This window comes from Osmia bicornis, chromosome 5 (assembly GCF_907164935.1).
Source record: "Osmia bicornis bicornis chromosome 5, iOsmBic2.1, whole genome shotgun sequence".
Lineage (NCBI taxonomy): Eukaryota > Metazoa > Arthropoda > Insecta > Hymenoptera > Megachilidae > Osmia > Osmia bicornis.
Window position 1 is genome coordinate 5524672 of NC_060220.1, and position 26685 is coordinate 5551356.

The window sequence follows — 26685 nt, forward strand, 5'->3', positions numbered from 1 at the left end:
GTTCAATAATTACACACGTAATTAGAAATGTTTATTTATTTTATTACGCTTTCTTAATTACTATTTTAAATTTGAATATTTTCCTGCGCCTATTTGAAAAGTGGCGGAAAGATATGATTTTAATAATTGGTGGCAGCAGGATTTTTAAAAAATAATTTTTCAATTAAGAAAAAGAAGAAGCACAGAATTAACTTTTTAAAAATATTTTCTTACAAATTTGTCTTTAGATTTGGGTCTACTATTTCGAAATACTTATACGTGCGAAGTACTTGAGCCCATCACTACTCAGCACAGGTTTACAAATCAATATAATCGATAGTAACTTATGAAAATTTTAGATGAATCAAATACGAAGGTAAAACAAACGATCGCAGTTTCGATGACGATAATTTATCCAACGATGGTGTCGTTTGGTCGATTTGTTAATTGAACTCAGAAATCTACGAGAACAATGTTGTACCTTCTTCGAATTACAAAAAAGACTTTTGTTCGATGTAACATAATTACCAAGAAAGATTGTCAGCAATTCTACTATAAACAATAATTATTACTATACAATCATGCGACAATCACCATGAACACGTCTCATGGCGTCATATAAGTGTGTATGTAATCTCAGATATTGATCTACCGATACCTTTCTACTGATGTATCATTTACATGAATCTCAAAACTCTATACACTGTTACAATACCCTTAGATTTCAATTTCACGCTATTGTGAATGTTCCTACACATGATTTTTGGTGCAGACAATCAATAATTGTTAATGATTTGCATGTAGAGTATATTGAGGTAAATTTACAATTTATAATTGTTGTATTGGAAATGTAATTGCAAGAACGATTGTTTTGTACAATGTTCATGGTGGTAGTTTTGAGACCTTTACGACTTTTTTTTTATCAGAATCGCCACCTCTCTCAGTTTTATCAGAAATGTCAATTGAAACGGTAGAAAAAAAATGAGATGATAAATAATTTTTGTTACATAATAAGGTGGCAACTCTGTATAGTTAAGACGATGATTAACATCATTTTATTCAAATTTATATTTCTCATTCTTCTTTCGAAATGTCAATTGTATTAAATTTTAGATGCTGCTAATTATTGACCCCGATGACAATTAACACGTTAATACTCTTTGAGATGGAAGAGAAGTATTCACAACGTTTCATCAGCATTACATTCAGCTTCATCAGGTATCCGAGGATGTACACTCGCGATCAAGTCAGCCTTTCCTAGAGAAAATGGCGATATAAAGGAAATAGGTATTCCCTGGGGCATTGTCATTTTCTTTAGGGAAGCCTGATTTGATCGCGAGTGTACTGTAATATCGTTCTCAGATCTCTGACGAAGGAGAAAGAATAGACATTAAGTTTCTTTCTCCGTTGAGAAAATCGCGTCTTACATCTTGAAGCGTAGTCGGGCGGATGCCTGGACGGATACGATAACAAATATATCATGCATAAAATGACGATATTCACGAGAAAATGAATACAAAGTCTTTGTTCTTCTTTTTCAAACCGATTGTCTCAAACGGTTTCGTCGGCAAACGAAAATCAAACGTAAACGAACAAGCTGTCTTTGAGCGTAGCTACAGAATCAGATCGTTGCAAATAAAAAGATTTTCAACGATCTATTTGAATTTTTTACATCTGAATATTAGTCATTTGATGTGCAACGATCTGACGATAATACGTGTAAGAAGAAATAAAGAGGAAATAGAAGTAGAAAGAGTATAAAACAGAAGATTATCTATCTAATGATTTGCTGTAGGTATTAGGTATGGTATTAAGTGGTTTGTTTATTGCATACCTGTCGTTACCGTGCCTGAATAAAGCTAGAATTTCCTCGAACGTTTTATTCTTGGTCTCAGGAACCTTCTTGTACGTGAAGATCCAGAAGATGGCTAGGAATGCACTGAATGGTAGGAACGTGTAGTTTTCAAGGCTAGTCTGTAACAAACGAACACGAAGGGGTCAGCTTATAAATAGCGAAATGTCAATCGTCTTGCGCAGAGATCTTCATTTTTAACTACTTAAATATGCGAGAACCGTTTAAATTTAACTGCCTCGACCCTTTCTGGATGTATGTTGATGTATACCTTTTCTCGAAGATTTATTCAACGTTTAGTATAAAACACCACCATGTAGTAACCACTGTACATTACCATTTCGTTACGTTCGAATAAAGGTAATTAAAATCCCTTACCTTCATACTTGGAAAACCAATGCCAACCAAAAAATTAGCCATCCAATTGACAAGGACCGCGATAGACATGGCGGCAGGTCTAGGACCTTGCGAGAACAGCTCGGCCGTGATCATCCAAGGGATGGAGCCAGGCCCAACAGCAAAGAACACGACGAAACTGAGCGTCGACACGACCGACAGATAAGACATCCAATCAATCATTTCCTGCACATAACCGAAAAACTCCTATCAGGCAGTAGAATCGTGTTCGTCTTTCCTGAGCAGCCGGAGGAGTCTCGTCTCAGGTGAACAAAATCGTAAAACCTATGGAAACCTCAATAACACAAAGAACTAAACGTTACGGCATGCAATTTGTGCAGCTCAACCCTGTGTCAAGGCGATGATGCGATTGCAACAATGCGAACGTGCTCTGTTGTATATAGAATATTTACGCTCCCGTTCAAAAATCATAGGACACCTACTGAACTTTCATAACGACACAAAAAAATCATTGGAATTATTAAAATGTTTAAAGTAAAATAAAATAACGATTGATAATAAAAATTTGAGAATTATGAACTTATAAATTTTCGAATTGAAATTAGCATCTGATAGAATAATAAGGGAGACAATTAAAAATATAAAGAAATTAAATACAAATCCCAGTGATCATCAAAATGTTAATTTTAGTACCTGTTCTACTAACTAGTTCTCTGTGTTAACCCTCGAATGACGAACCCAGGGTCAATGGTGACCCAGATCTACGAGAAATACTAAACGCTTTGTTTTCTTATACAGTACAGCTATATAATTTAAATAACTTACACTATATAATGAAAAATTGTCAAAATGAGTAAGTGTCCTATGATTTTTGAACGGAAGTGTACATGTACATTAAACACATTTTTTCTTCAAGCGATCAAGCATATGACTGGCTAATTTCGACGCAAGGAGTACCAGGACACGTTGCTTGGAATTTCATCAACGTTTAAGCCAAAGAAAGGCAATCTTTATCCTGAAAATTGGCTCTTACGATTACTTATTAACATCTGTAATAATAGTGGGAGAAGCGAAAATGCTACACAATTCGGTATATACACGATATCAACAAATTTTTGTACGCAAAATTTTGAATATCTTTTATGTTGACAAAGGGTGACAGGTTTGAGCCAAAACGTAGACTAATAATAATAGGGAGTAAATGTCTCCTCCAGGCAGTCACGAAAGAGGCCGTTTTAGTAAAAAAGGGAAGGGAAGGGGTAGGGATGGGGCAAGGTTAATAAGAAGCACAATCATTAAGCCTAAGCAAATAAATGAAAATGCAGACATAATTAGTATCTGACACATAAGATTTCTCGAATAGTGGTTTGTCTTTTCGTAAGAAGTAATTAAATTCTTTTTCTTTAAATAAGAAATTGAAATCGAATAATCAACAAATGAATAATAAATAAAATTTGATTTGAATAACACTCAACACTGTAATTAATTAAATAGCTTATCAGTTAATGTGTCACATACCGGACCATTTTATAATTTCTATACAGCAAATAAGAAATAACATGCAGGAATTGGGAGAGACCTTACAAGTTACATGAATGATAGGGATAAAATTAAAATGACATTGTTCGAATGCATATTTATATACGTAAAAGTGGTGATAACTCTCACTGTCGGTGCAGTGCCGCACTCCAGCTGTGAACAAAGTGTTAGATACACCTTTTTCGCCAAGGTGCATGAAGTGACAAAGCACAAAGAGATAGCTATATACAGTCCACGTTTCTCTGTGGCTTAATTAATGTCCTGAGAGATCTTGATTTTTCGTCAACTTTCTACGTTAACAAAGTAATCTGACTCGATAAAATTCTTTGTTTCTTTTATCTCGAAAACTAATATCGTTATCTATACGATCGTTACATGACAAATTAATTTATTATGAACTTGTTTAAACAGCGATTATCATTTTTTCTTTTTTTTTTTTAAATATGATCACGTTTAATTAACAGCGAATACAGTTAGAAAGAGAATAATAAAAATGTCGACTCACCTTTATCAGAAAAGAAATTGTGATGAATATTGAAAAGATAAACATGCCACCAAGACCGTACAAGTGGAGCGTACGTCTTCCGGTTCTATCCATAAGCGGGATGGATACTAACGTCATACAAACCATAATGGCACCTATGCCAATGGTTGCAAACTTGGCACTCTCCTCTGTCAAACCAGAACTAGTGAACAAATTTGTCGAATAGTAAAACACCTGAAACACAAACGGTCATTTCCTCGAGCTATATTACACACATCTTTCTTCCTTTCCTTTACACGAATCGATGTTTCAGAACTTAAACGGCTAAAGTTTTCCGTGTACATATACTCGTCTAACTACCTACGAGTACGTTAACGTGTATAGAGTAAAATTTATAGCGCGCCACGCTACTTACAGCATTAATGCCTGAAAGCTGTTGGGAAAGTTGCATAACCACACCGATAACGAGGGGTGCTCTTAAAGTCGGGCTACATATGAGCTCTGTCATCGATATTCGAGACTCGGCTTGTTGAGCCCGCTCTTCCGCTCTCATTTCCTCGATGTCTTCCTCCACTTGGTTACTGGCTCTCAACCTTCTCAAAGCTTTACGGGCTTCTTCCTCCCACTGTTTGGTAATGAGCAAATATCTGAAGCAGGGAGGGGGTACGAAAACAATTCAATCGCGTGATCGTTCCTCAAACAAGACGTCAAAATTATCTTTTATATTTTCCTATGTAGTATCTACGAGTAAGGTAAAAAATAAAGTATTGTCCATAAAATGCAAGAGGAGTTTGTAAGGATTAGCAAGCTCAGCTGGATCTGAACTTTTTTACATGGAAGGAAGTTAAAGTTTTATTTACGATGGGATCGTAGAAGAGACGTATGCTTCTGAATCGGAAGGATATTATATCGATGGCTACATCGATACGTCGGCAAGTGGGAAAGTTCAGAGAAGGATTTAAAAGTTTTATACTGCAATAAAATTGGACAACTTTTACTACTAGCTGATGGTCTACCTTGGAGATTCAGGGCAAACTGGAAGCAGCAACAACTGTAGAATGGCAGGGCAGACAGCTAGCCCTAAGAGAACCGGCCAACCCTCGTTCGTTCCAAGGATTTGTTCGATGCCCAGCACCTGGGAGACCAGGAGGCCCACCGTAACAGCGAGCTGGTTCACCGTGCCTAGGCCGCCTCTCAGGTTCAATGGTGCTATCTCCGATATGTACATGGGAACCAGCGAGGTGTTTAAGCCACAATTGACACCGATGATGAACCGTCCGAAGAATAACATTTCGTACGAATGAGCAATCTTTGTACAACCCATCAGGCACGCCCCCACGATGCCCAGCACGTTGTTTAGCAGTAAGCCCCCCTTTCTGTCGACGAATGAAAACAGAGAGAAAAAAAATAGATATCGATGAAATTCACCGCGTACACAGCTCTAGCGGAATTAACGGTAATACAGAGGATAAAATGAGATCAGTATCGTACAAACCTGCCAAATCTGTTGGCAATTATTCCTCCGCTAAAACCACCTAGCATACCACCGATCGCGAATATGCTCACTGCCACCGAATACAATTTCTTCACCGAATCGTCTGAAATGTCTTCTCCATACCTATCCTTGTACACGTCTTTCATAAAATTTTCAATATTCTGAAACATTCCAAACAAAGATTAAATAACATTTCTCGTTATTTTTAACACGTTTCCTATTGCGCTATAAATATTAACCTTAGTTTATACTAAGGAAGAAGATATACTGAAAATTTTCAAAAAATTATATATTCTTGTTTAAGTTAAAACATACCACTTCCGGCGCATTAATGACTCCAGTGTTGTATCCAAACTGCAACATCCCTAAAACTGCTGCCAGTATTGCATACGACAGGAAAAGCGTTAGCCCCTGAAAATATCAGTATCGTGTTATTATTTGACAATCATAGAAAACAAGCAAAGGAAATAATGGCTACCTAAAATAAAACCAATAAGATACTCTACAAAAGATAAATTATACAACAAGCAAATGATATAAAAATCATAACGATGAAAGGGTGAAATAAAACCACGCTAAACAATGTCATAATGGTTTATTAAAAAACTGCCAATATGCTATAAAATCATAGTATTAACTACTGCAAAGTTTGATGAGATGCACAAAGAAAAATCGTCAAAACCAAACAGGTAAATAATAGGGGTGCGCGGACAAACTTCCAGGATCCCGATCGAATCCGAATTTTTCTTGTATCCGCACATCCCTAATAAATCACGATTAACACAACAATTACATTTTACAAGAAATCAAACACAATGACGATGATGATGATGATCGTATACAAATAAACAGCCATCAAAAGCAGACACCGTAACGCTCGGTAATGCAAAAATAAAATTGCCACACCAAGGGAAAAAAATAAAGAGAAAAAGAATCATTCTGATCGTAAAGACAAGCATCACCTGCTCCAAAAGTCTAAGTTTCCGTCGATGAGAATGTTCTTCGAGTCGATCCACGTATTCTCGTAATTCCTCTATCTCTTCTTTCACCTGTTGTACTGTATCTAGTTCATGCTGCGTGACATTAGGAAATACAATTTAGCAAAAAATTCATACAGATTCCGACAGTTCGCTGTACGCTATTGTAACGGGGCGTTCGAACAACTTGATATAGGAAGCTGGATTTCTTTTTCTTTTTCTTTTATTTTTTTTTTTTGTGGAGAGAAAGTCTTAAGGTACGCGGTGAAAATTTCGCGATTTGTACTGCCAGTCAAAATTTACGGGAAAACATCGACGGTCTACGATCTGATGAAATTCAACATTGTGTCTTTCAAAATTGGCAAGAAGACTCGAGGATTGGACGTAGACCGACAGTACCTTGATCGCGACCATGTCCCGTTTCACCTCGCTGACCTCGCTCTGGCAAGACTCTACGCTCTTGGTGAGTTCCTGCAGCTGGGTGCGGATCTCGCAGAGGGCGACGGTGGTCTCCAGCTGGCGGTCACCCCGCTGCAGCTCGTCCAGCTTGGCACTCAAGTTCATACTCATAACGCTGACCTGTTTCTGCAGACTGCCCACACACACATACCCTCACGTGAATCTCGCTGGCTCGCCCGGGAAAACAAATCGACATTGTCGAGCACATTGAACAACACTAGACGATCAAGGCTATCTCTATTTATGCCTAGTCCCCTAAACAGAAGTGTCCAACTACCTCCGCCCCGGAAAAGCTTAACTGCCGAGCCTTCGTTTAGCTTATGCTCTTTTTTAATATTATGAATTAGATACACTTTACGTGATAAAATAAAGAGAAAAAAAAGTTATTATTCTACAGATGTGATAATATGGTATAGTCGTCGCAGAAATATATATAGCGTTGAGTGCGCTATACGTATTCGAAAAATTTTAAAAATCGCTCAGATTTATAATATTTCCGCGACGATTATACCTTCTATTTTTTTTTTTTTTCAAATTTCAGCGAGCTAATGGTAGCTCGGCAGCTAAGGAGAAGTTGGGTATACGAGTATAGCGTTTAAACAGATATATACAGACACATATAGATATGTATTATATATGTATACATATATATATTATATTCTGTCTATGTAATAGGAATATAGAGATATATTGAATTGAAAAATAGCACAACGTACAAACGCCACTAAAAGCACGTCTAAATTGTGTGTAAGTGAGTGTCCAGGGTGAGAAACACTACTGTGATGTAGATATATATATATATGTTTAAATATATATACATAAATTGTTAGAGCTGTGCACATTAGATGGAAGTTTGTGAAGGTGAGAAATGGAAACTATAGTCCCCGGTTTCGAACACAGTTGTAAGTAACGTAACCCTCTCCCAACCCACGTTTAATCGCGGATACTTTCCAACTATCGATCGAATATCGGTTTCTTTGGATTCTCGGTTCGGTTTTCGAATCACGATCGTTTTCCCAGTGATAACGCGATTACAGCTTCGGCACACGCGAAGCGTGATATTCTACGGTACGCACGATGCGGGAATTGTGCAAGAGTGTGAATCGAAGAAAAACTTTGAATGACATCCGATGCTCGTTCAATTCGAAAACGTTGCAATGTAGACGTGATTGGAAATATAAAAATTATGCATTAGTAGATTATGATGAACGATCTCTCGACCTGAAGGAGATTTGGCAAACTTGTCGATCGATGTGCACAGCCAAAAGCAGAACAGAAAATAGGGTGAGAATAGGATAGAAGGAAAGGCTTGAAACGAAACAAGATACAAGAAATATATTACAGAAGTGAAAATAGAGAATAATTGACGCAAGGCAAGTCGAGTGACAGGTGAACAGTGAGAAATGAATGAACACATGACCCGTAGTAGAAGAGACAGAGATTGGTATGATAGACAGGGTGATCGAGAAAGAAAGTACAAGAAAGAAATATAAGAGGAGAATCAGGAGGTACACTAGGATTAAAGTACACTGGTGTTCCAAAATATTACACGCATCATTAATTTAGTGGAATTTCTTCATAAATTTCGTGGTATGTGTAATTTAAAATTAGAACAAGGCACTAGTCATGAGGGGTGACAAGTAGTGGCACAAAAGAAACTGTCAAATAAGGGGTTAAAAGAAATATACACTACGATAGTTGATTAAACAGACATCTGTTTTGAGGAATATTCCTACAAAAGATAATATATTTGTAAAAAGGATATATGTACATAAGAAAAATGGAAGTACACCAACTGGTCCAAACCACTCCACTTTGCCCTACACTTACTTTTGCCCTTTTAAACCCCCACACTAGAATGGGAGGTCAATTCGCAAATTCCCATTCATCGAAAATTATCATTGAACAGTAAAAGAACAAATAGCAAATTATTGAAAAGCTCACAAGATCAATAAATTGAAGATCCTTTAATTTTTGCACCCCCTGCATCGCTCAATGTATTTTGTAACAATCGTGCAACACTTTAGAACACCAGTGTAGATGGAATAAAATAAGGAATAATAATAATAAATAGATAAGTAAATTTGACAGATAGAGAAAGATAGAGAAAGAAAGAGCAGTGATGATGTTGCCATGTACCTGGGAGGTAGGGAGACCATGGCTGTGTTCCGAAACTACAGTAGCCTCTATGCCTCCCCACTCACTCCTCTTGATTCAGTATTTCGTCTTATTCTCACAGATCTATTTGTTCTTTGCTTTGTTCACGACATATGTACGTACGTTGGATTATCCACCAAATCCAATCAATTGACTCTGAACGATTGCACAGCTTGTTGTCAAGTAGGTCCACAACCAAAGGTGGAGGGGTAACGTGTGGCGGGGGGTTTAAAGGCCGACGACGCCCGCCCCTGCCTCTTATCTCACTCACTCTGTAAAACTTTACCTAGTTTGGAAACACAGTCGTGGTTCAGTCAAATACATGTCATACAAATGGTATAGTCGCTCGAATTAGTCACGTGACGTCCAATTTTTATCTAATAAGAAAATAAAAAAGAGAAGGACGGGTTCGTCACGTGTAAAGACTCGTATCTTCTTTTCTTTCTTTTTTTCTTTTTCTTTAAATTTTCCTGTTTTTTTTCTTTGTTTTTGTTTTAAATCTTTCTCTCGCGCGCGTACGCATCGCCATGCGACGCGCCGCCAGCTTACTCACCCCTGCCTAGTCGCCCGCGTCCACAAGCGAGCTTGCAATTTGAATGGGCCCATCACTTTCATTGCGAAACGACGATCGATCGGCAAAATAATTCACAAAAATCAGCATGATATCATGAGTGATAATAGTAACAGAGACACGCACACAAATAAGTCACAAGGATGGCACATCGAAGTAACGACGAGTGTATCGGAACAGTTAGGTTGGATTAGGAAACAATTGTATTTGTTTACCGGGAAATAAAACATAATAATACGTGTAATAGGTATAGTAGAATCTCAATTATATGAATATTAATCAATTGTACGAGATATTCTTGATATATACTACTGTTTCATGCAGCTTTTCAAATTACTTATATAATGAACTTGGAGTTCGTTTTTAAAATTAGGGCTCTCTTCATGGTCCGCCGTTCAAGTGTTACTTATAAGAATATAGGAGATTCTAACGTGGTCAGCCAATTTTCGATTCTACTCGACCCCATCGCTATTACTTGACCCTTTTTCTCAAATATCCCTGAAACTCTGTTCTTTTAACCATGATACAAATAAAATTCCATGACGGTGCTTCACACAGAGCTTGCGTACATAGAGACAAAGATCAGTGAAACGGTCATACACCGTGCCGAGGTATTACTAGTGCAAAAAACGATTAAACCGGTTAATTATTCTATCGTCCCGTTTCGATATTCTCGGTTATCGTTTGGCTATTGTTTGCGCACTTATTTGTGTACCTGACTTCGAGAAAAGTGACAACATGACATCGAATGGAATGAGCAATCAGTGGTAAGCCTGCGAGCGCCGCAGCCAAAATAATCGAATCTCATGTAAAAGAAATCGTAAGAAACGTATCCCGGGTGTCTCGACGTTAATTGTTTATGACCAAGGGTGTGTAATATGTACAAGAATAGGACTAGAGCGAGTGTGATTTATGTATAAATGATAAATGGCACGGCACAAAGCCTTGCATTGCATTCTCTGATACATAAAGAGTCTATATAAAATATGATAAGCAGGGAAAACGTCTGTTCTTTATCATTTGATATTTTTCTCTTATCATCGTGTGTTTTCTATTTTTTCTCTCTCTCTCTCTCTTCGTGGAATCGTTATTTAGTCATTAATCGAGTGAACGGGGCAGCCGCCACTTAGGCCGGGAATTACCTGGATGCGTTTAGAGAAACATCAGCAACACTGCCGGACATATAAATGAACAATGTTTGTGGAAAAGGTTCGTTGGATAGTAGTAATTCTTGTCTACAAGAGAGTTTTATGATCGATAAGTAAGTGCTATCGATTCGGGTACTTCAGGGCGAATAATAGAGAGCGAGAAGTGTTCTCTTAATTGGTATGCAAGCCTTTAAGAGCTTATACAACGCTGTTCTACTGAACTGCCGTTAGCACTAAAGCTAAGTTGCTTCGAAAAGACTTTGTAAAACAACAAAAAGTAAAGGATGATCAAATTCGAACGATCTCGATGTTCGGTAACTACGTCGGATCAGCTAAAATGAACGGCTACGATTAAAGATCGCTGAATCGAGAAGAAGAGGTAAGAACAGATTTACATGGTTAATTCTATGCAAAAGAATCTAGAAAAAATAGATCACTACGAAAATATTATGAATACAGGATTATCCTAATGAAAGATAGGCGCTAAGCTATTTGTTATTACGAAATCAGACATTATAAAAAAAAAAAAGAAAAAATATTCGAAGACATTCGTCGCTCGCAGCATTCGCCGAGGTTCGAAAGATTCGCGAACAACGAACGTTGAACCGTTGAACGTGTCTTTTTTTTCTTTCTTTGCATCGTGAAATGAAGTTACTTTCACCGAATCTACAGAAAGCACACGAGTTTGAGTAACGAAAAAGAGATCAATCGATCACATCCAAACAATCCAGATAATTCTCATAGACGTCGGTGGCGACGCCCGACACGATAACGTTCATCGGCAAATCAATTGTTATATCTGTGTATGTGTTATTTCTAGCAATAAGAAAGTAAAAACTCTCCCCTGGTTCGATGGTAAAAGGGGATAACGTCGCTCGTAATCCAAACTCTGACCGCGTGAAAGCTCGTTTATCGTAATAGAAAAAAAGGAACAAAAATTCGCGTGGAGGTGTTCTCAACAGAGAAACGATATAATTAAAAAATTCCATAGGTGTAAAAAAATTGAAATGGAGGGTACGTCGATGAAACGTACCTTACAAGCAACTCCCGTAGAGTGGCTTCATCGTCCTCCTGTATCTCTTCCTGCGTCTCATTACTGAACGAGCCGCGGCTTGGGTGATGATGCTGGTGATGCCTGCCGGTACTTCCGGCCGGATACTGTCCGTGCAACCCGTGATGATGATGATGGTAGTGACCGGTGTTGGTGGAGGCGGAATGTAAATAGCGGGCGACGGTGTTGGTTGCACGCCCCCTGGTCAGCTTGTGGCCGGTAGCAGGAGGCGGCAGTATGGCGCCTGTACCGGACTCCACGTAACTTCTTCGTGAGGCATACTGCTCCTCCTCCACCCTGATGATGTTACGACGTCCGCTCGATGGCCGATCGGCCGACCTGCTGCGCGATCCCGCGCTAGTCCCGACACTTTTGCTACTCTTACGTCCGCTCCCAGTACCCGCCGCGTTACCGACGTTCCTCTCGCTTCCTCCTTTATTGTGATGTCTCCACCAGCTGCTACCGCCGACCTGTGCACCAAAATCGAGTCGTCTCGCTCCTCGTTCTTCCTCCTCCTCTTCCTCTTCTTCTTCTTCTTCTTCTTCCTCTTCCTCTTCCTCCTCCTCCTCCTCCTCCTCCTCCTCCCCGACGGCGGCACCAGCCGGCCCTGGCTCCGTATCCTGGGACCCCGAAAGTCCCGAGATTTCTTCGTAGAGACACTCCGAATCCGGGTCCGTCGACACTGCCGCGCTCTGCCACAACTGGTTTATTGGCTTGAAGCCGCGTGAATCGGCCATCGTTTGAGCTGCACGCCAGGACACAGACACAGACAGAATTTATACAACATCATCATCATCAGCAGCAGCCTCATTCGTCCGCTTCTCAACGTCTTCCTCGGCCGTGCTGGCTAAACACCGCCCGATGCTGCTTTCCCGAGGTATACTAAGAGCAACGAGCAACGAGAAAATTTCTTTTTGTTTTTCCTTTCCTTTCTTTATTATTATTATTTTTTTTTTATTTTTTATTTTCGTTTCGTTTCGTTTTGTTCGTTTTGCGTTTCTCTAAATAATAGCAGAAGCGTCGTACTATGAATTGCACTTTCAGCGTGTTCTCAATGTAGGCAATCGTTAGGCGGTGATCACAATAATTGTATACGTGTTGTTATGCAATATATCGTGGAAATTTTATTATTGTTGTTGTTATTGTTGTTGTTGTTGTTGTTGTTGTTATTGTTGCCTTTGTGTGTGCGTATATGACACGCTGTGTTAAGCGTGACGATACGAGTGCGTGTCGAGTATAAAACGTCATTAAGCCGCCTAGGCAAGCGGATTCGAAATTGTGTAACGACAAAGGAACAGATGAAACGAATGAAACGTCTGGCACGAGGTTGGAAAAGCAACGATGAACGTGTAGGAGGATAATGTCTGATCGTGTTTCTCTGGCGATTCGACTTGACGTGCAGTCGGACCGTACAAGAATCGCTAATTGTTCATTGCGAATTAATCAGAACGATTCTCGTGTCAATTCGCCGAGAGAGTCTGACAGCAGCCAGCACGCCGAGGCACGCTGATTAATTCACGAAAAGTTGCACACGGTTCGCCACTCGCGAACACATGCAACTTCCTTTTAAACACTGACAGACGACTGTTACCGTGAAAATGGTAATTTAATCGTGGTAATTGTTACTTTCCAGTGATACCATAGCGGAACGATTCTGCTTGTGACGCCGCACAATGGGGCCGTTTCAAAGTACGTAGGGGTCGTATCAAAAGTAGGCAAAAATTATTTTCAACATTTTCATATGTTACTAAAGAAATTTTCTATGGATTTTATAGGATATTGTATATCATAGAAATTTTGTATTTCCACTTTTTGCCAACTTTCTTTTCGCTAAGACCCCTCTATGTATTTCTACAGAGCCGCCCCTAGCCTTTTGCTGTATTTCTATACAAAAATGATAAAAAATTTCCAAAATTCTCACGAAATAGATCTAGAGCTACGTTAGAAACGTATGTATATCGATGTTCACGAAATCGAAAGGATCAAATTGCTGCATGATCGTGACGCAGTAATTAACCGAGGTTCCTGCATGCATCGACGATTAAAGTCGCACGGTAACGAGCGTTATTAATATCGTTTGCTCTCATTAAGTAAACTCGAATCTCGGGTTGGACACCACCAGGCACCGCATCTGAAATAACAATGTTTGCCAAACGAGTCCTTCGTGATCGCGATCCGATGCTGTGAATATTTGAAATTCAAATTCCTTAACGATGTTAAGTTGATCAATTATCGAGAATCATTCTGTCTAATTCATCGTATTGACGTAACTAGGATTTTTGTCTAGCAGTTCCTCCAGTGTCTAGTGCTTAAGGACAGCGCCGGATTAAGGGAAAGTCTAAGGAGTGCGCCCCTTCATTTAATTTTATTTAGAACAAATTTCAATTTTTCAAATCTTAATCCGGTCCTGCGCCAATGGACACACATGATATTTGACCCAACGAGCGTTAGATGAGAAATCAGGAATTTTAAATTCGTATATCAAAACTTTTATTCATCTAACGCTCGATAGATTAAAAATGAATCTGAAGGATCGATGATGCTGGTGCATTGAGTCTCGAAGCGTTCGGTGTTCAGCGTTCTTATATTATACCCTAATAACGACAATTAGAAGATCATCGAGGTGTCTCGTCTTGATCAATTAACGCTGTAATCTCGAGAAAATCGTGCGTACACGTATCCGGCAATTACGAAACGATTTAGCTGGCTATTAAACGTTACCTCCTGGTAAACTGGCAAGCAGTAAACGTGTTCGAATGATCGGACTCACCTTAAGCGATTCGCAAGCCATCGTGCTTGACGATGATATTAAACACGCCACGACGTTTCCCTTGTCCCGATTCGGAGCCGCGAGAAGCACTCAGCAACTCGGGATATTCCTGCAATCTGCCGGCAGAGACAATCGGGTCAAGCTCGACCAGGTGACAGACGGTTAGAGAAGGTAACACGCGAACGATACGAGCGTAAAACTAAAGAAACGATGGAATTTCCACCACGTTTCGATCACTCCGCTGTGTCACGAGTTTCAACGAGCCACGTCCTTCCTCCGTTCGGTCTTGTTCTCTGACTCACTGCAACACGATCATGTACACTGCGTGAACCTGGAACACAAAGAACAACATGTTTGTGTTAGACGCGTACTCGATGATAAGCCTACCAGTTAATGAATATGCGGTGAGGTGTAAAATTGAACTCGTTATACTGTTTCCCTAGAACATCGTTACTCAAGTATTAATAAGAAAGAAACAGATAAATGATTCAAGTTGGAGGTAATTTTGTAACAATGTCAGCTTGAAATATAATAACATTATTTATGCGTGGTCGCCAGTAAAAAGGTTAATTTGAAAAGTAATATGATCGTATGATGAATAATTGTAATTATAACGTGTCTGATTACGTATGCATCTTGCTACTGTGATAGTCAACGTACGAGGAAACAATTAGGCCTAGTTTCTCCATGATTGTTTTAACTTAAATTTAAGTTCACACTTTGCTCAGATACGTTTCACTATCTTTTAATATAATTTTGAATAACATTAGCATTATTTTTTCTACTATATTATTTCAGTATAATAGAAAGATAAACAAGGTAATATTCATTTATTTTCCACGCTACATATGTTAATGCCACGTATTTTCCACTCAATTAAAATGTAATAATACAACGAAAGATAATAATCTTCCAGTAAATACATTGTTACGTTGGAACTGAATAACGAGCTTACTCTTCTTCCTCAATTAACAAGTCGAATAAGTTTATAATTCACGAGATATCCTATTTTAATAACCAATATTCATTATCCAATTAAAGTTGTAAAGTACAAGTAATTGAACCGTGAGGGCAAACTTAATTGAAGACTTATTTTTCTAAAATTATGATAACTTCAAGTATTGAAATAATTTGTATTATCATATTTCCACGTCACTTTTCAATTACACAGAACCGTGGGAAAATATTCAAATTTAAAATAGTAATTAGGAAAGTGTAATACTAGAGATACCGAATTAATTTGTACATGGTAGACTTCCCCAGGGAAAATGACGATGTGCTCGACACTGTACGCCTAATAAAATGATACCACTGATAATTCATAATCCGTTATCTCCGAAAACTTGCCAGAATTTTCAAACGAATCAGGTGTTCATCAAGATGGATCAATGTTATCTAAATCAGTATTTAAGTCGAAGCATGCGGTGAAACTATTATCTACCGATAACGTTGCACAATTCGTTTGCCTGATTAATCTCAATCATGCGGAAGAAAATTGTTCGTAGCAAGGGCAAAAAACGAGGGAGAGAGGATTGAAGAGAAAGTAGGGAAAGAGAGGAGGAGGAGGAAGTATTCAACCGATGATAATTATTCTCTTTTAATCGACACAGTTTTTGTCGTTCCCTGGTGAAATGAAAAGAATGCAGCGAGTGGTGAAATTGCCTGAACACCGAGGAACGATGGCACGCTTGGTAAAGAAATCATGAATGTGTCTTTGTATAAAAGGAGACGATCGTAAACACGGCCAAGCAATGTATAATTACGGATCACCGGTGTAATTTTCCGATATGACCTTGCTTTGTAATACGAAACGAAGCTCTCATAATTCATCTATTAAACGAGTACAAAAGTTCTATTCGGGTTAAATAATAAAAAAAAAAATGTAAGAATTATTTCGTGTAAACACTTGCAATCGTTAAAGACCTTATCAAACTATTTTAACCGACCTCGATAAAAAAGAGTGGGTCTTTCGAATTACCCGCATTTCCTATGATAACAAGGCGTCTGTCTGTCGCCATCCGAACAGAAGCAAGAAAATAATAAATCCTCTCGCTTTAATCCTTTGCTCTCGTTATAATTTCACTGTTGTACCATCTAATTTGAAGTTAATATTATATTAATTTTTAACCGACTTCGAAAAAGGAGGAGATTACTCAATTCAATCAGTATATTCATTTTTTATTGATAACTAATGATCTTCCACAAAAAGCACGATCAGTGTATTATACAATAAATTATCTGTGATATAAATAACACGGATGACATCGTGTAAACAAAAAAGTCATGGAATGTAATTAAATGATAAAGCATTGATGTAAGAGTATCGAAGCGAAGCGATAGTAAACGCATAGTAAAACCATTCTGAACGAAAGGTCACTGAAATCTTCAACTTTCGCTTTCCGTATGAACAATCACTGAATCGACAATCGATAAATGCCCCGCTCTCCAACTTGAAACCTTCAATCGTTTACTTTTTGCGTCGAAACTTAAATTTCAAGTTTATATCACATTTACTTGAATAATTAACAATGGGAGTATTAAACTAGGTCAAACGCGTGCTTCCTATGATAACAGCCAGAAGTTGCAAGAAAGAATTGCAATTCAACGTTATAATAATCAAATCAGTTTGTCAAATGTAAAATTCAATTTAAATTCTTGTCATTTCAGAGTGATAAAGACAGAAATATGATTGTTTATATCGTTTTTCGATCACTGAATCGAAATTTATATATTATTATAATAGTTATATTATAATTATTATATATATTTTATAATTATTATAATAATAACTATTATTATTATAATAGTCTCTGAAATTTGGAGCACCGATTGCTTACCATACGTTCAAAATTTTTATTCCAGATCGGTATCACGACGGAGAAATTCACTGGAGAAATATGTCGAACACAAGGCACTATGTATGATCGCTACATACCGGTTTACGTGGCACGAGAAAGAACAACATCACTGGTCGACGTGTACCGCACTACTAAACGCGCTTGTCGTTCCCTGTTTCTCTTGGAAGATTAAACAAAATCCAAAGACTTTCATCCCCTCTCCTGTTTGTCACTCGGTCTCTGATCACTTTCATTCGCTGTCTTTCTCTTATCTATTTACCGACAACGTCCATCATTGTTCCAACCATGTATTATGCATCTTTGTCCCACTGTTCGGTTTCCCAACGCGGCTTGCTAATTCCTCGCATTACTTCTTTCCTGCCTTACCGTGGCTGTCTGCATCTACTGTGAGAGGTTCAAACGCAGACGCCAACATGGGATGCGCGCACGCTCACGAGGAAAAAACTTCTCCCAATTAGCCTTTTTTCTTTTCATTTTCTGCCCTGATGAGATCATTAAAGCAGCTAATGAAATATTCAGATTAACGCATGAATATTGCGCAGAAGAAAAAACGTAGTTTCATTTGAAATGTTTGGATCCAAAGATCTAAGAAATTTGCGAAGTTTAGAAAGGAACTTAGAAACTGCGAACGTTTGTTATAGATACGTCACCGTTGCACCGCGAAAACTTTCGCGCAAAATGGAGAATGATATTACACGGGTGGAGTATTATTCAACGTTGAAAGAAACGCGAAATTTATCGACTGTAAAGGCAACATATCGCAAGCATGACAGCCAGTGTACGGAATTACGTAAATTTATTGCCGTCCGATAATAACGCGCCAGTTCGTTGTCATGTAACCAGGAAAATACAAGTTTTTGTAATAGAGTATTTTTCTACTTCATTTTCGTTTGTCACGCTTTTGCTTTCGAAGTATCATTCAGTAGCCTATAACGAATCAAAATCATAAGAAATAATTAATATCGCTACCGTATTACCAAATATTTAAAGGAATGTTTGATAAAAAGTTAGTTCGATTAAGAAAAATTTGTGAAACTCTTCGTCAGTTCGTTCAAGCGTATGATTTCTGTAATGCTAAATTAAAGTTTACACTTAACACGTTGTTTCAATAAATTAACTATGTTTCGGGCTGGTAGAGCTGAAAACTATAGAAGAACTAGAGATAGTAGAACGCGACGAGTGAAATTTTCACGCGCTATCGCCGTGTAATACCACGTTCTATAACTAAAAAGCATATAACTAGTTGAAAGTTGCGCTAATATTTTTAAATCAACGTCGTTGCTGAATACTTTCGACGAGTAACAGGTGTACAACCTAGATTCGCGACGTTTATGCTGTAATGGCCTTCAGAAATCTCTGCTGGAACTCATCGACGGTGAAAACGTCAGATAGCTCTTGATATTGATGGTTTCTTTGAAACGGTCAATCCTGTTCGAAGATCAATAGAAAACGATATTGAGGGATAATTCTAAAGTATTAGATCGATGCATATCAATCTAAAAACTCGTAAAGAAACTTTGGAGCAAAAATCTTTCGATACAAGGTAAAAATAATAACAAGGCTTCATATAGCGTGCCATTATTCAATCGCCAAAACAATATACTTAAAATATTCCCAACAATTTGAAACACCGATAGAAATCAGTGTTTCGTATGCACCCAACCTAATATTAGGTTGTTGAGTATCAAATAGGCAATTTCGAAACCTATCGAATCTAACACGATTTGATAACACAAAAGTATCAAAAAGTAATACTTATGCCACAACAATTTCAAGCTTATTGATAAAAATGACTACACAAACCCATCATTAGTGTTCTTCATAAAAAATAAATGGCTACAAATTATAACAAACGTAAACACTTTATCATGATTTGATGAGATAAAAGTATCATAGAACTAATTTAAAGCCTAAACTTTGATAAAAATGATTGCATAAACTGATCTCAATCAGAATATTCCTCACCGAAGGCTACTGTTAATTTCAAGAATGCTAATGAACACAGAACACGATAATAGTTATCTCATCGATTCGATCATTTGAAAGGTTCAAGTTCTACCTTCGTCGTTCCGTTAATGACGTTCCATGACGCATCCGCTTTAAAGTACACCACCTCTTCAAGATCCCGCAGAGTGGTTGAATAGAACGCACGGTATCTAAGGTTCACGGTGACACACATACATGATACATCTTGGAACGGCTGCGATTTAAACGGATCAATGAGGTGCGCCCTCGCGAACGGTGCACAGCCCAGGGCATTTCTCGTTTCTGCATCATAGAGCGTGGACATTGCGATGAAGACGACGGGAAGATACATTTGGGATTGGCACGCTGCCAACAGGTCCTTCGGGAAATATATATACATATAAGGGATGACCCAGGATGGCTGGTACAACCGATGGACGAGATATTTTATTCATAAATCTTAATGTATTTTTGGCAGATTGTATCAAAAATATAGTACGCCCTGTTATTTTTAGCAGAATCAAAATTATATACAATGTCCACTAAAATAATATTACTGATGAAAATTTGACTCGAGCCCAACCCTAATGCTACTTGTATATTTTACAAAATTTTAAACATCGTGTTAAGGATTTTAATCTTCCTCTATGAAGAAACTTAGTTCTACACTTTTAACTTACATGTAGAATCATCTCTAGCCCGATTATACCCCTCATCCTGAGCCACTCTGTATATATACATATTATCTGCTATACCTATATTCATATGTAATACCATCGTAGTATATAAGTAAATCCTGAAGCATTTTCGCTGCGTTCACTATAGCGATCCTTGTCGACAGGTATGCACCAGGTGTGTGAGCTGATTTATGGCGCACCGAAGCTCCATATCGATGAGAAAGAGCAAACAGCCCAGGTGTGGTGTATCGTGAGAACAGTAATTAGCGATAAGGATATAAAGTAACAGCGCGTGAAAAAAAGCAAACCAGATCCATTAACGTAACTTTAGATTTTTTCTTTTTAGAAGTCTTTACTTCTGTTCAAATTTTACAAACTGTCGAATTAATTTTCTACAAAAAAAGGACCAGGCTCACCCTCCTTATAGCGATAAACACTCGAAAAACACCATGACAATGCACGATTATTATAGTCAGGGGAGAGAAGAAGCTTAGTTTAAAAAGAAATATATACGCGTGTGATCGATCAAGTAAACACGAATGTAAAGTAGGTCATGAGCGTATACGCTCGTCAAGCCACGCTTCTTCCCCGCAGATCTTGAGGGGAACTTCTCGAATTTACTGGGAACTTTTCGCCCGCTCTTACGGAATCGCTTCGAGATGTATTAAAGAACATCCGACGATGATTGATGCCAGTTATGAAAAGTTATTACTGAACGCTCCCTTCGCAACGTTATTACATTGTCAAGTAGGGAATACAGGAAAAGTTTCATCCTGTTGTTTATTTCAGAAAGGATTTTCCTTCACGATCGAACTCGAAGATCGTTAACAGTAATGATTAATTATACCCCTTGAAATTAATTATCAATCATTATTCATGCTTTCCATCTTCGGTGATAAAGTTTCTTCGGTAACTCGTTCTAAGAGGAATCATAAACCTTGAACACTAATTTTCAAATTGCAATTAGCATCTGATAGAACAGGTAAAAATAGAGTAAAGAATAATAATGTAACAAGTGGAACATCACGAGTACGTGATAATGGCCATGAAAGTGTGAAATAAATTCTAAAATATGCGAAAGATCGAATTTTCAAATTTTTACACCTGTAAATGGTCAATAATAAATATTTCTTAAAAGCGTATACATGCAAGCTTTCGTCGAGGCGCTAAAATGAAAAGGAGAAAAATATTTCGTTGTCTTGTTGAAAATCGTTTTCGTATTCGACAATTTCGCGTAGCGCAGCGCGCAACTCCGAAAACGATGACGCACAAATGCATATTTCCGTCGCGGCATGATGTCGTCGAAACGAAGCGGTATAGGAAGGATACACCTATAGATAGATATTTTTCTTTTAATCGCAAGACGATTATCATTCGCGAATAGAGGATATTCCGATGACAGCGTTCGATTTCGATGAAAGATCTATAAACGTGTAAAACGGCGATTCGAAACGGGCACACGTCGAGGATTGTAGAGGTGCGGTGGCGAAAAGGAAGGCATGCTTTACAGTTGCGATCGTTATCTAATAATGAGAAAGAACTTAAGACCGGGTAGCCAAGGCGTTCTTTTCCACCGATTTCGTGCCGGCGCATGAAACGGCTTCCACGGAGGCCCCGCATTTCCAAGTAGCACAATTGCAAACATTGATTCGAGCCAGAAACTAGATAGGTACGATTATTCCCGTGCCACACGGACTATTATGGCTCGCGTGTAGATAACAATACGACAATAGGCGCAGTTTGCGTCGTATGCGGAAGGATCCGAGAAAAGATACATACGTTAGGTACATAGGTAACGTCGAAGTGGCGAACGTTCGATACGATACACGATTCGATTTAGCAATTGTTCGATAAGGTACACTCGATACGATAGCGTGTACCGAGATGACAGGTTCGGAAAGGAAGAGGAGAGAAGACGGTGATAACGAATCGTGTTCTTTCGCTACCTATGTACGATTTCTCCTTCTCGTTAACCTACTTACTTTTATTCACGGTATTCATTCATCCGCTTCGTATGCGGACAGCTCGCGGCTGCATTCTATGTGCAATTGGGAACGATTCTTTTTTATCACGTTCCTTCGGGCAAATGGCGCTGGAAAGGTGTAACAGCGCGTCGTGGAAACGCGAGATACCGTGGTGGCGGCTGATCCTCATTATCTACGCCCAGCCTCGCGATTACCTTGCCTCGACCGGTGAGCCAGCGCTAGCGAGTTTGCCGCGAGGATCCCGAAGCCGCGATCGAACGACCGTGAGACCACGGCCGTGTAATCGTTTCTAGGAAAATCGATCCTCACCAATTAACATGGGCGAGGTTGAGGCCGCGACGTAAACCGCCGGAGGAACAGGATATATCCTGAACCGTGCACCGTCAAACTTCCGGCCGGGTTGAGGCAGCGTACGCGTTCACCGCCCAACGAAAATGCCAAACGGTGACGTTCGATCGCGTCGGATGCACCCTGCACGAGATGTACTATTTTTCCTTCCGAACATCCGACTCCGTATACGATCGCGAGCTTCGTGACAAGAATATCGACGAGGTTTATCGATAGCTTGAGCTCGACCCAGGAACGCGGGACGTGTTCGTTCCTAGGCCGATCTTGCCGAGCGCCGCGGGTGCCGTCGTCTTGTATTATCGATTGACGGAGGTTATGTGGAGTCGAGTCGCCGGGGCACGACGATCGCGTACAACGAAACGAGAAATTCTATTCTAATCGTGTATAAGGGAACAGCAAGATGATGAATAAAATCTTTTGTTCCATTCGCGTTCACTTCCTTCTAGCCTTTTATTCTTGATCATCCCCCACCTCCCACCCTGTCATTCGTTCCATCTCTCTCTCCTCGGGGGTACAACAGCACTCGCGCTCACTCCCTCTTCCTGAATTTTCTATTTCTTCGCGTTCTAAACTAGCCTGCTCTTACCCGTTTACATAGGAGAGGCATAGCGAAGGAGATGGATAGGAAAAACTAATGATGGGCTGGGTCGGAGCTTCCTCAAAGATACATGGTTACTTCTATGTTACTTCTACTCACCGTTATAAGTTGGGGTCTAGGGTTAGACTGTCTGACGAGTCGCGCTGGAAGCCTGGTTGGCAGCAAGAGCAATAGTACTCGTAGCGTTGAAAACGGCAGTATTGGCAGTGGCGGGACTGGGGGTGAGAGTCACGGCAGCGTTGACGTTGACGGTAGCGGTGGTGACGGCAGCGATAGTAACGGCAGCGGCAGCAGCAGCAGTGGCGGTGGCGGTGACGGTGATGGTGACGGCTACGGCGGCAGTGGCGAAAGCTAGGGCAGCGGCTACCACGACGTCGACGTCGAGGAGGTTGTACGCGGACGCGGCACTGACAGCGGCAACAGCAGCGGCAGCAGCTTTAGCAACCAAGTCACTTTCCTCTGAACGATCCGGGGACACCATCTCCTTGCTCGTCCGATCGCGTGCACAACCGACGACGATGCCGACGCCCGCACTGGCCACGACGCACTGTGGTCGCCCTACCACGAGTACCATCGTCGTTGTCTCATCGTCGTCGTCGTGTCTGCGCTGACACACCGGTGGGGAATATAACGGGAGAAACAGGCGGGACGACGCGACGTTTCCGTTACAGTCGTTTAGACGTTTCAGTTCGGTACGGTCCGAGACTAACGGTGACTTCGAAGAAGGCGGTGGTCGTCCCCCGATCGACTGCACGACACACCGATGCTCGATGCCAGGAGACGCCCCAACGCGGGGCACCTAGTTCGACGTATGCCGAGCGACGGCTCACCCCGTGATCCGTCTGCGCTCGGCCCGACTCGCGCAGTACCGTAACCACCAAGGGTGCTCGCCTACCCAGGATCCCCGACACCCCTACTTTTATTTCCCTCCCTTCCTTCCTTTCACCGTTGTACCCTTTCGCGTTCCCCGTTTCCAGCCTCCGATGGCCACTTAGCCGCGAAATTTTGAAGAATCCTTTATATCGTTCATTCCTATCTCACCCTTATTATTATTTAACGGACGTTCGGCTATTCTGAACAGCGATTGGTCGTTTCTACTGATTCCGACTCCTATCCGAAGAACGATATTCCTCTTTCTGTTTCTCTTTCGGAAACGTTCAACCTGTGAAAAGCAATTTATTGAACAGTAAATGGAGAAAATGATAGGGTCGAGAGGAGAAGATTGGAAGAGGGTGGTGGTTTTACGTGTTCCATGCGGGTTACCGGGTCGTGAGGTGAAACTCGTAGGATAGGCGCAGCTGGTAGTGGGAGTAAACGTATGGAATTGTTTTAGTCGCGGGCACCAAGAGCCCTTTGGGGTGACCTGAAGCCGTCGGGCACTCAGCGGCAAAGCGGGGGGTTAAGGAAGCCCTTGAAATCAATAGCCAGTCGCTACTGCCGCCGCCACCCTGATCAGGCTGCTCTGCGCTGTATCCGTCGCTCCACTCTCTGCCGTCCACCTCCCTCTTTCACGATCCTGATTTATCTGCACGTTCTAGTCGTCGAGGTCCTGTCCGACCTTAGTTCGCAGTCGAACGTCTCGCAACATAAGTGTCGTTTGACGAGGTTGATCAAAGAGAGCCACGTGTCGAGTGATAGAACCGAATCTGATGTTCCTTTAGCTGTTAGCTGCTGGATCGCGTTACTCGAACAACCTACGGCAAATTATTTTTGTCAAGGTGTTTCTGGATATGCGATATGAACGCTTACTATTATAGCCTCTGCTGTAATCTTTATTGTTTTATATATGAACAGAGATATCTCGTATTAATAATATCCTCTAGCTGTGGGTATAAATATGACTCGGCGATATTGCGGTCGTATCTTTATGCCTTTCTGTCAGGCCATGTCGCAACTCCGCTTGCAATCCAGATGAAATGTCATAGAAATAGGATTTTCAAATAATTCCTATCCTCTGCTCCTCCCTTCTGCTATTTCCTTCCCTCGTTCGACGAACGCGAAGGGAGAAAGTACCGCGAGTGCATGTGCACGAGAGAAGGTAGTCTGATTATAAGTTGACCTACTCCACTTTGGTTCGCGTATCTATTTTTCGGGAATGAAGGGGGTTTTACATTCATCTATAAAATTATCTCACGTATCTGATCGATTTCCAACTATATTTACAACGGTCTAACATTATGCGATATCGAGTGACCTTCGTCGTAATTGATTGACGATATTTAAAGAACAAGCATCGTTACTCGAATGTTATTTAGCATAATTTTATTTCATGTAAGTACACGGTAAGAAAATCGAACGCTACACTCGTCTCGAGAAATGATTAATTATTTTAATGAATTTTACAAGCTCAGTCGTCATGGCGTTTCGATTGCAAAATAACAATCTTGATCGAACAACTAAGTAAGACTCTCCGTTTGTATGCTTTATCTTAAGTCCAAAAACTTGAAGAAATTTTTCCAGATTGCTCCTGTTAAAAAATAATAACAGTTGGTTTAATTAATAAAGTTGTTTTAAAAATAACAAATAAGTTAACAATTAACAAAAGTAATCTATATAGACCTACATTCGTCAGAAAGAGTAGTTCGAAACGCATATAATGATCCTTTGAGCATACCATTTGCCTTTAGTTTCAAGAGAATCTAGGGAAAGCTAAACCTAGAACTTCTGCTCCTTACACATAAAGAACTTGAATAAATAAAGCAAGTAATGGAACCCTATATTCCTTACATCTCCTTTTGACTAAAAGAAGCATAAATTGCACACAACTATACAAATCCAACTTTTTATCTAGCACTTCGCGGATAAATTGAAAAGGTTGATCGGCGCCATCTAGCAGATGGTTCAAGAGAACCATTCAAAAGAAGAGCAGAGGAGGTGGCTGACAGTACTGTGCGACAAGGATATACATACCGCAGTTCACCAGAGTCCATAACTGCGAAAAAACCAGTTTAGGTTCTTCGCGCATCTCTAGTACGCATCTTCGCCCTGATTGGCGATACTCCGAAACGAAGTGGAAAGCGATTAGCAGAGAGCTCGCTGCGTTCCCCCACCATCTTCCAACCTGCGCGTCGCAGTTATGGACTCTGGTAAACTGCGGTATACACTTCTTCACGACATATTTATTACTATATGTATATGTATAGCCCCCCTTCAGAGTTCCACGGTTCCGCAGACCCACGATTCCGGGGCCCGAGGCCCCGACCACCGCGGGAGATTTCCCCTTCCTGGCCTCCTATCCTGGGTCCCGAAGGGAGTGACAATGTATGGGTAGAAGGCCCAAATATATAAGCCTGTGACGGACCACTGCGAAACGTTCAAGCGCTAAAATTTGAATTAATATTTACTTTGTCATTCGCATTTTTAGTTATATACTAAATTTTATGATATTGAATGATTAAAAATTATGTTATTTTGT

At 39.9% G+C, this 26685-nt stretch overlaps 2 protein-coding genes across 19 annotated transcripts in view; both read right to left on the minus strand.

The window, feature by feature from the left end:
- Positions 1-23892, minus strand: part of LOC114877919 (glucose transporter type 1) — a 33122-nt gene extending 9230 nt beyond the window's left edge. For 4 of the 18 annotated variants that reach the window (XR_006829366.1, XM_029191075.2, XM_029191069.2 and 1 more), the window contains exons 1-12: positions 17677-18072; positions 14840-15170; positions 12052-12951; positions 7083-7275; positions 6669-6779; positions 6022-6117; positions 5707-5867; positions 5228-5587; positions 4627-4858; positions 4233-4445; positions 2210-2434; positions 1814-1953 (exon numbers count right to left, since the gene is read on the minus strand). Coding sequence is in view for 16 of the 18 variants with exons in the window: in XM_029191075.2 (XP_029046908.1) it covers positions 1814-1953; positions 2210-2434; positions 4233-4445; positions 4627-4858; positions 5228-5587; positions 5707-5867; positions 6022-6117; positions 6669-6779; positions 7083-7275; positions 12052-12806 (2486 nt within the window). In the remaining 2 variants the exon portion in view is untranslated. Of the gene's footprint in view, positions 1-1813; positions 1954-2209; positions 2435-4232; positions 4446-4626; positions 4859-5227; positions 5588-5706; positions 5868-6021; positions 6118-6668; positions 6780-7082; positions 7276-9281; positions 9579-12051; positions 12952-14839; positions 15171-17676; positions 18078-23369 lie in introns of those variants that run through there. The other 14 variants (XR_006829367.1, XM_029191077.2, XM_029191080.2 and 11 more) reach the window with 11 other exon arrangements.
- Positions 23392-23844, minus strand: LOC114877938 (antifreeze protein Maxi-like). Its single transcript, XM_029191128.1, has one exon. It carries the CDS (start codon positions 23842-23844, stop codon positions 23392-23394), a length of 453 nt encoding a protein of 150 aa, XP_029046961.1.
- Positions 23893-26685: the final 2793 nt, after the last annotated feature.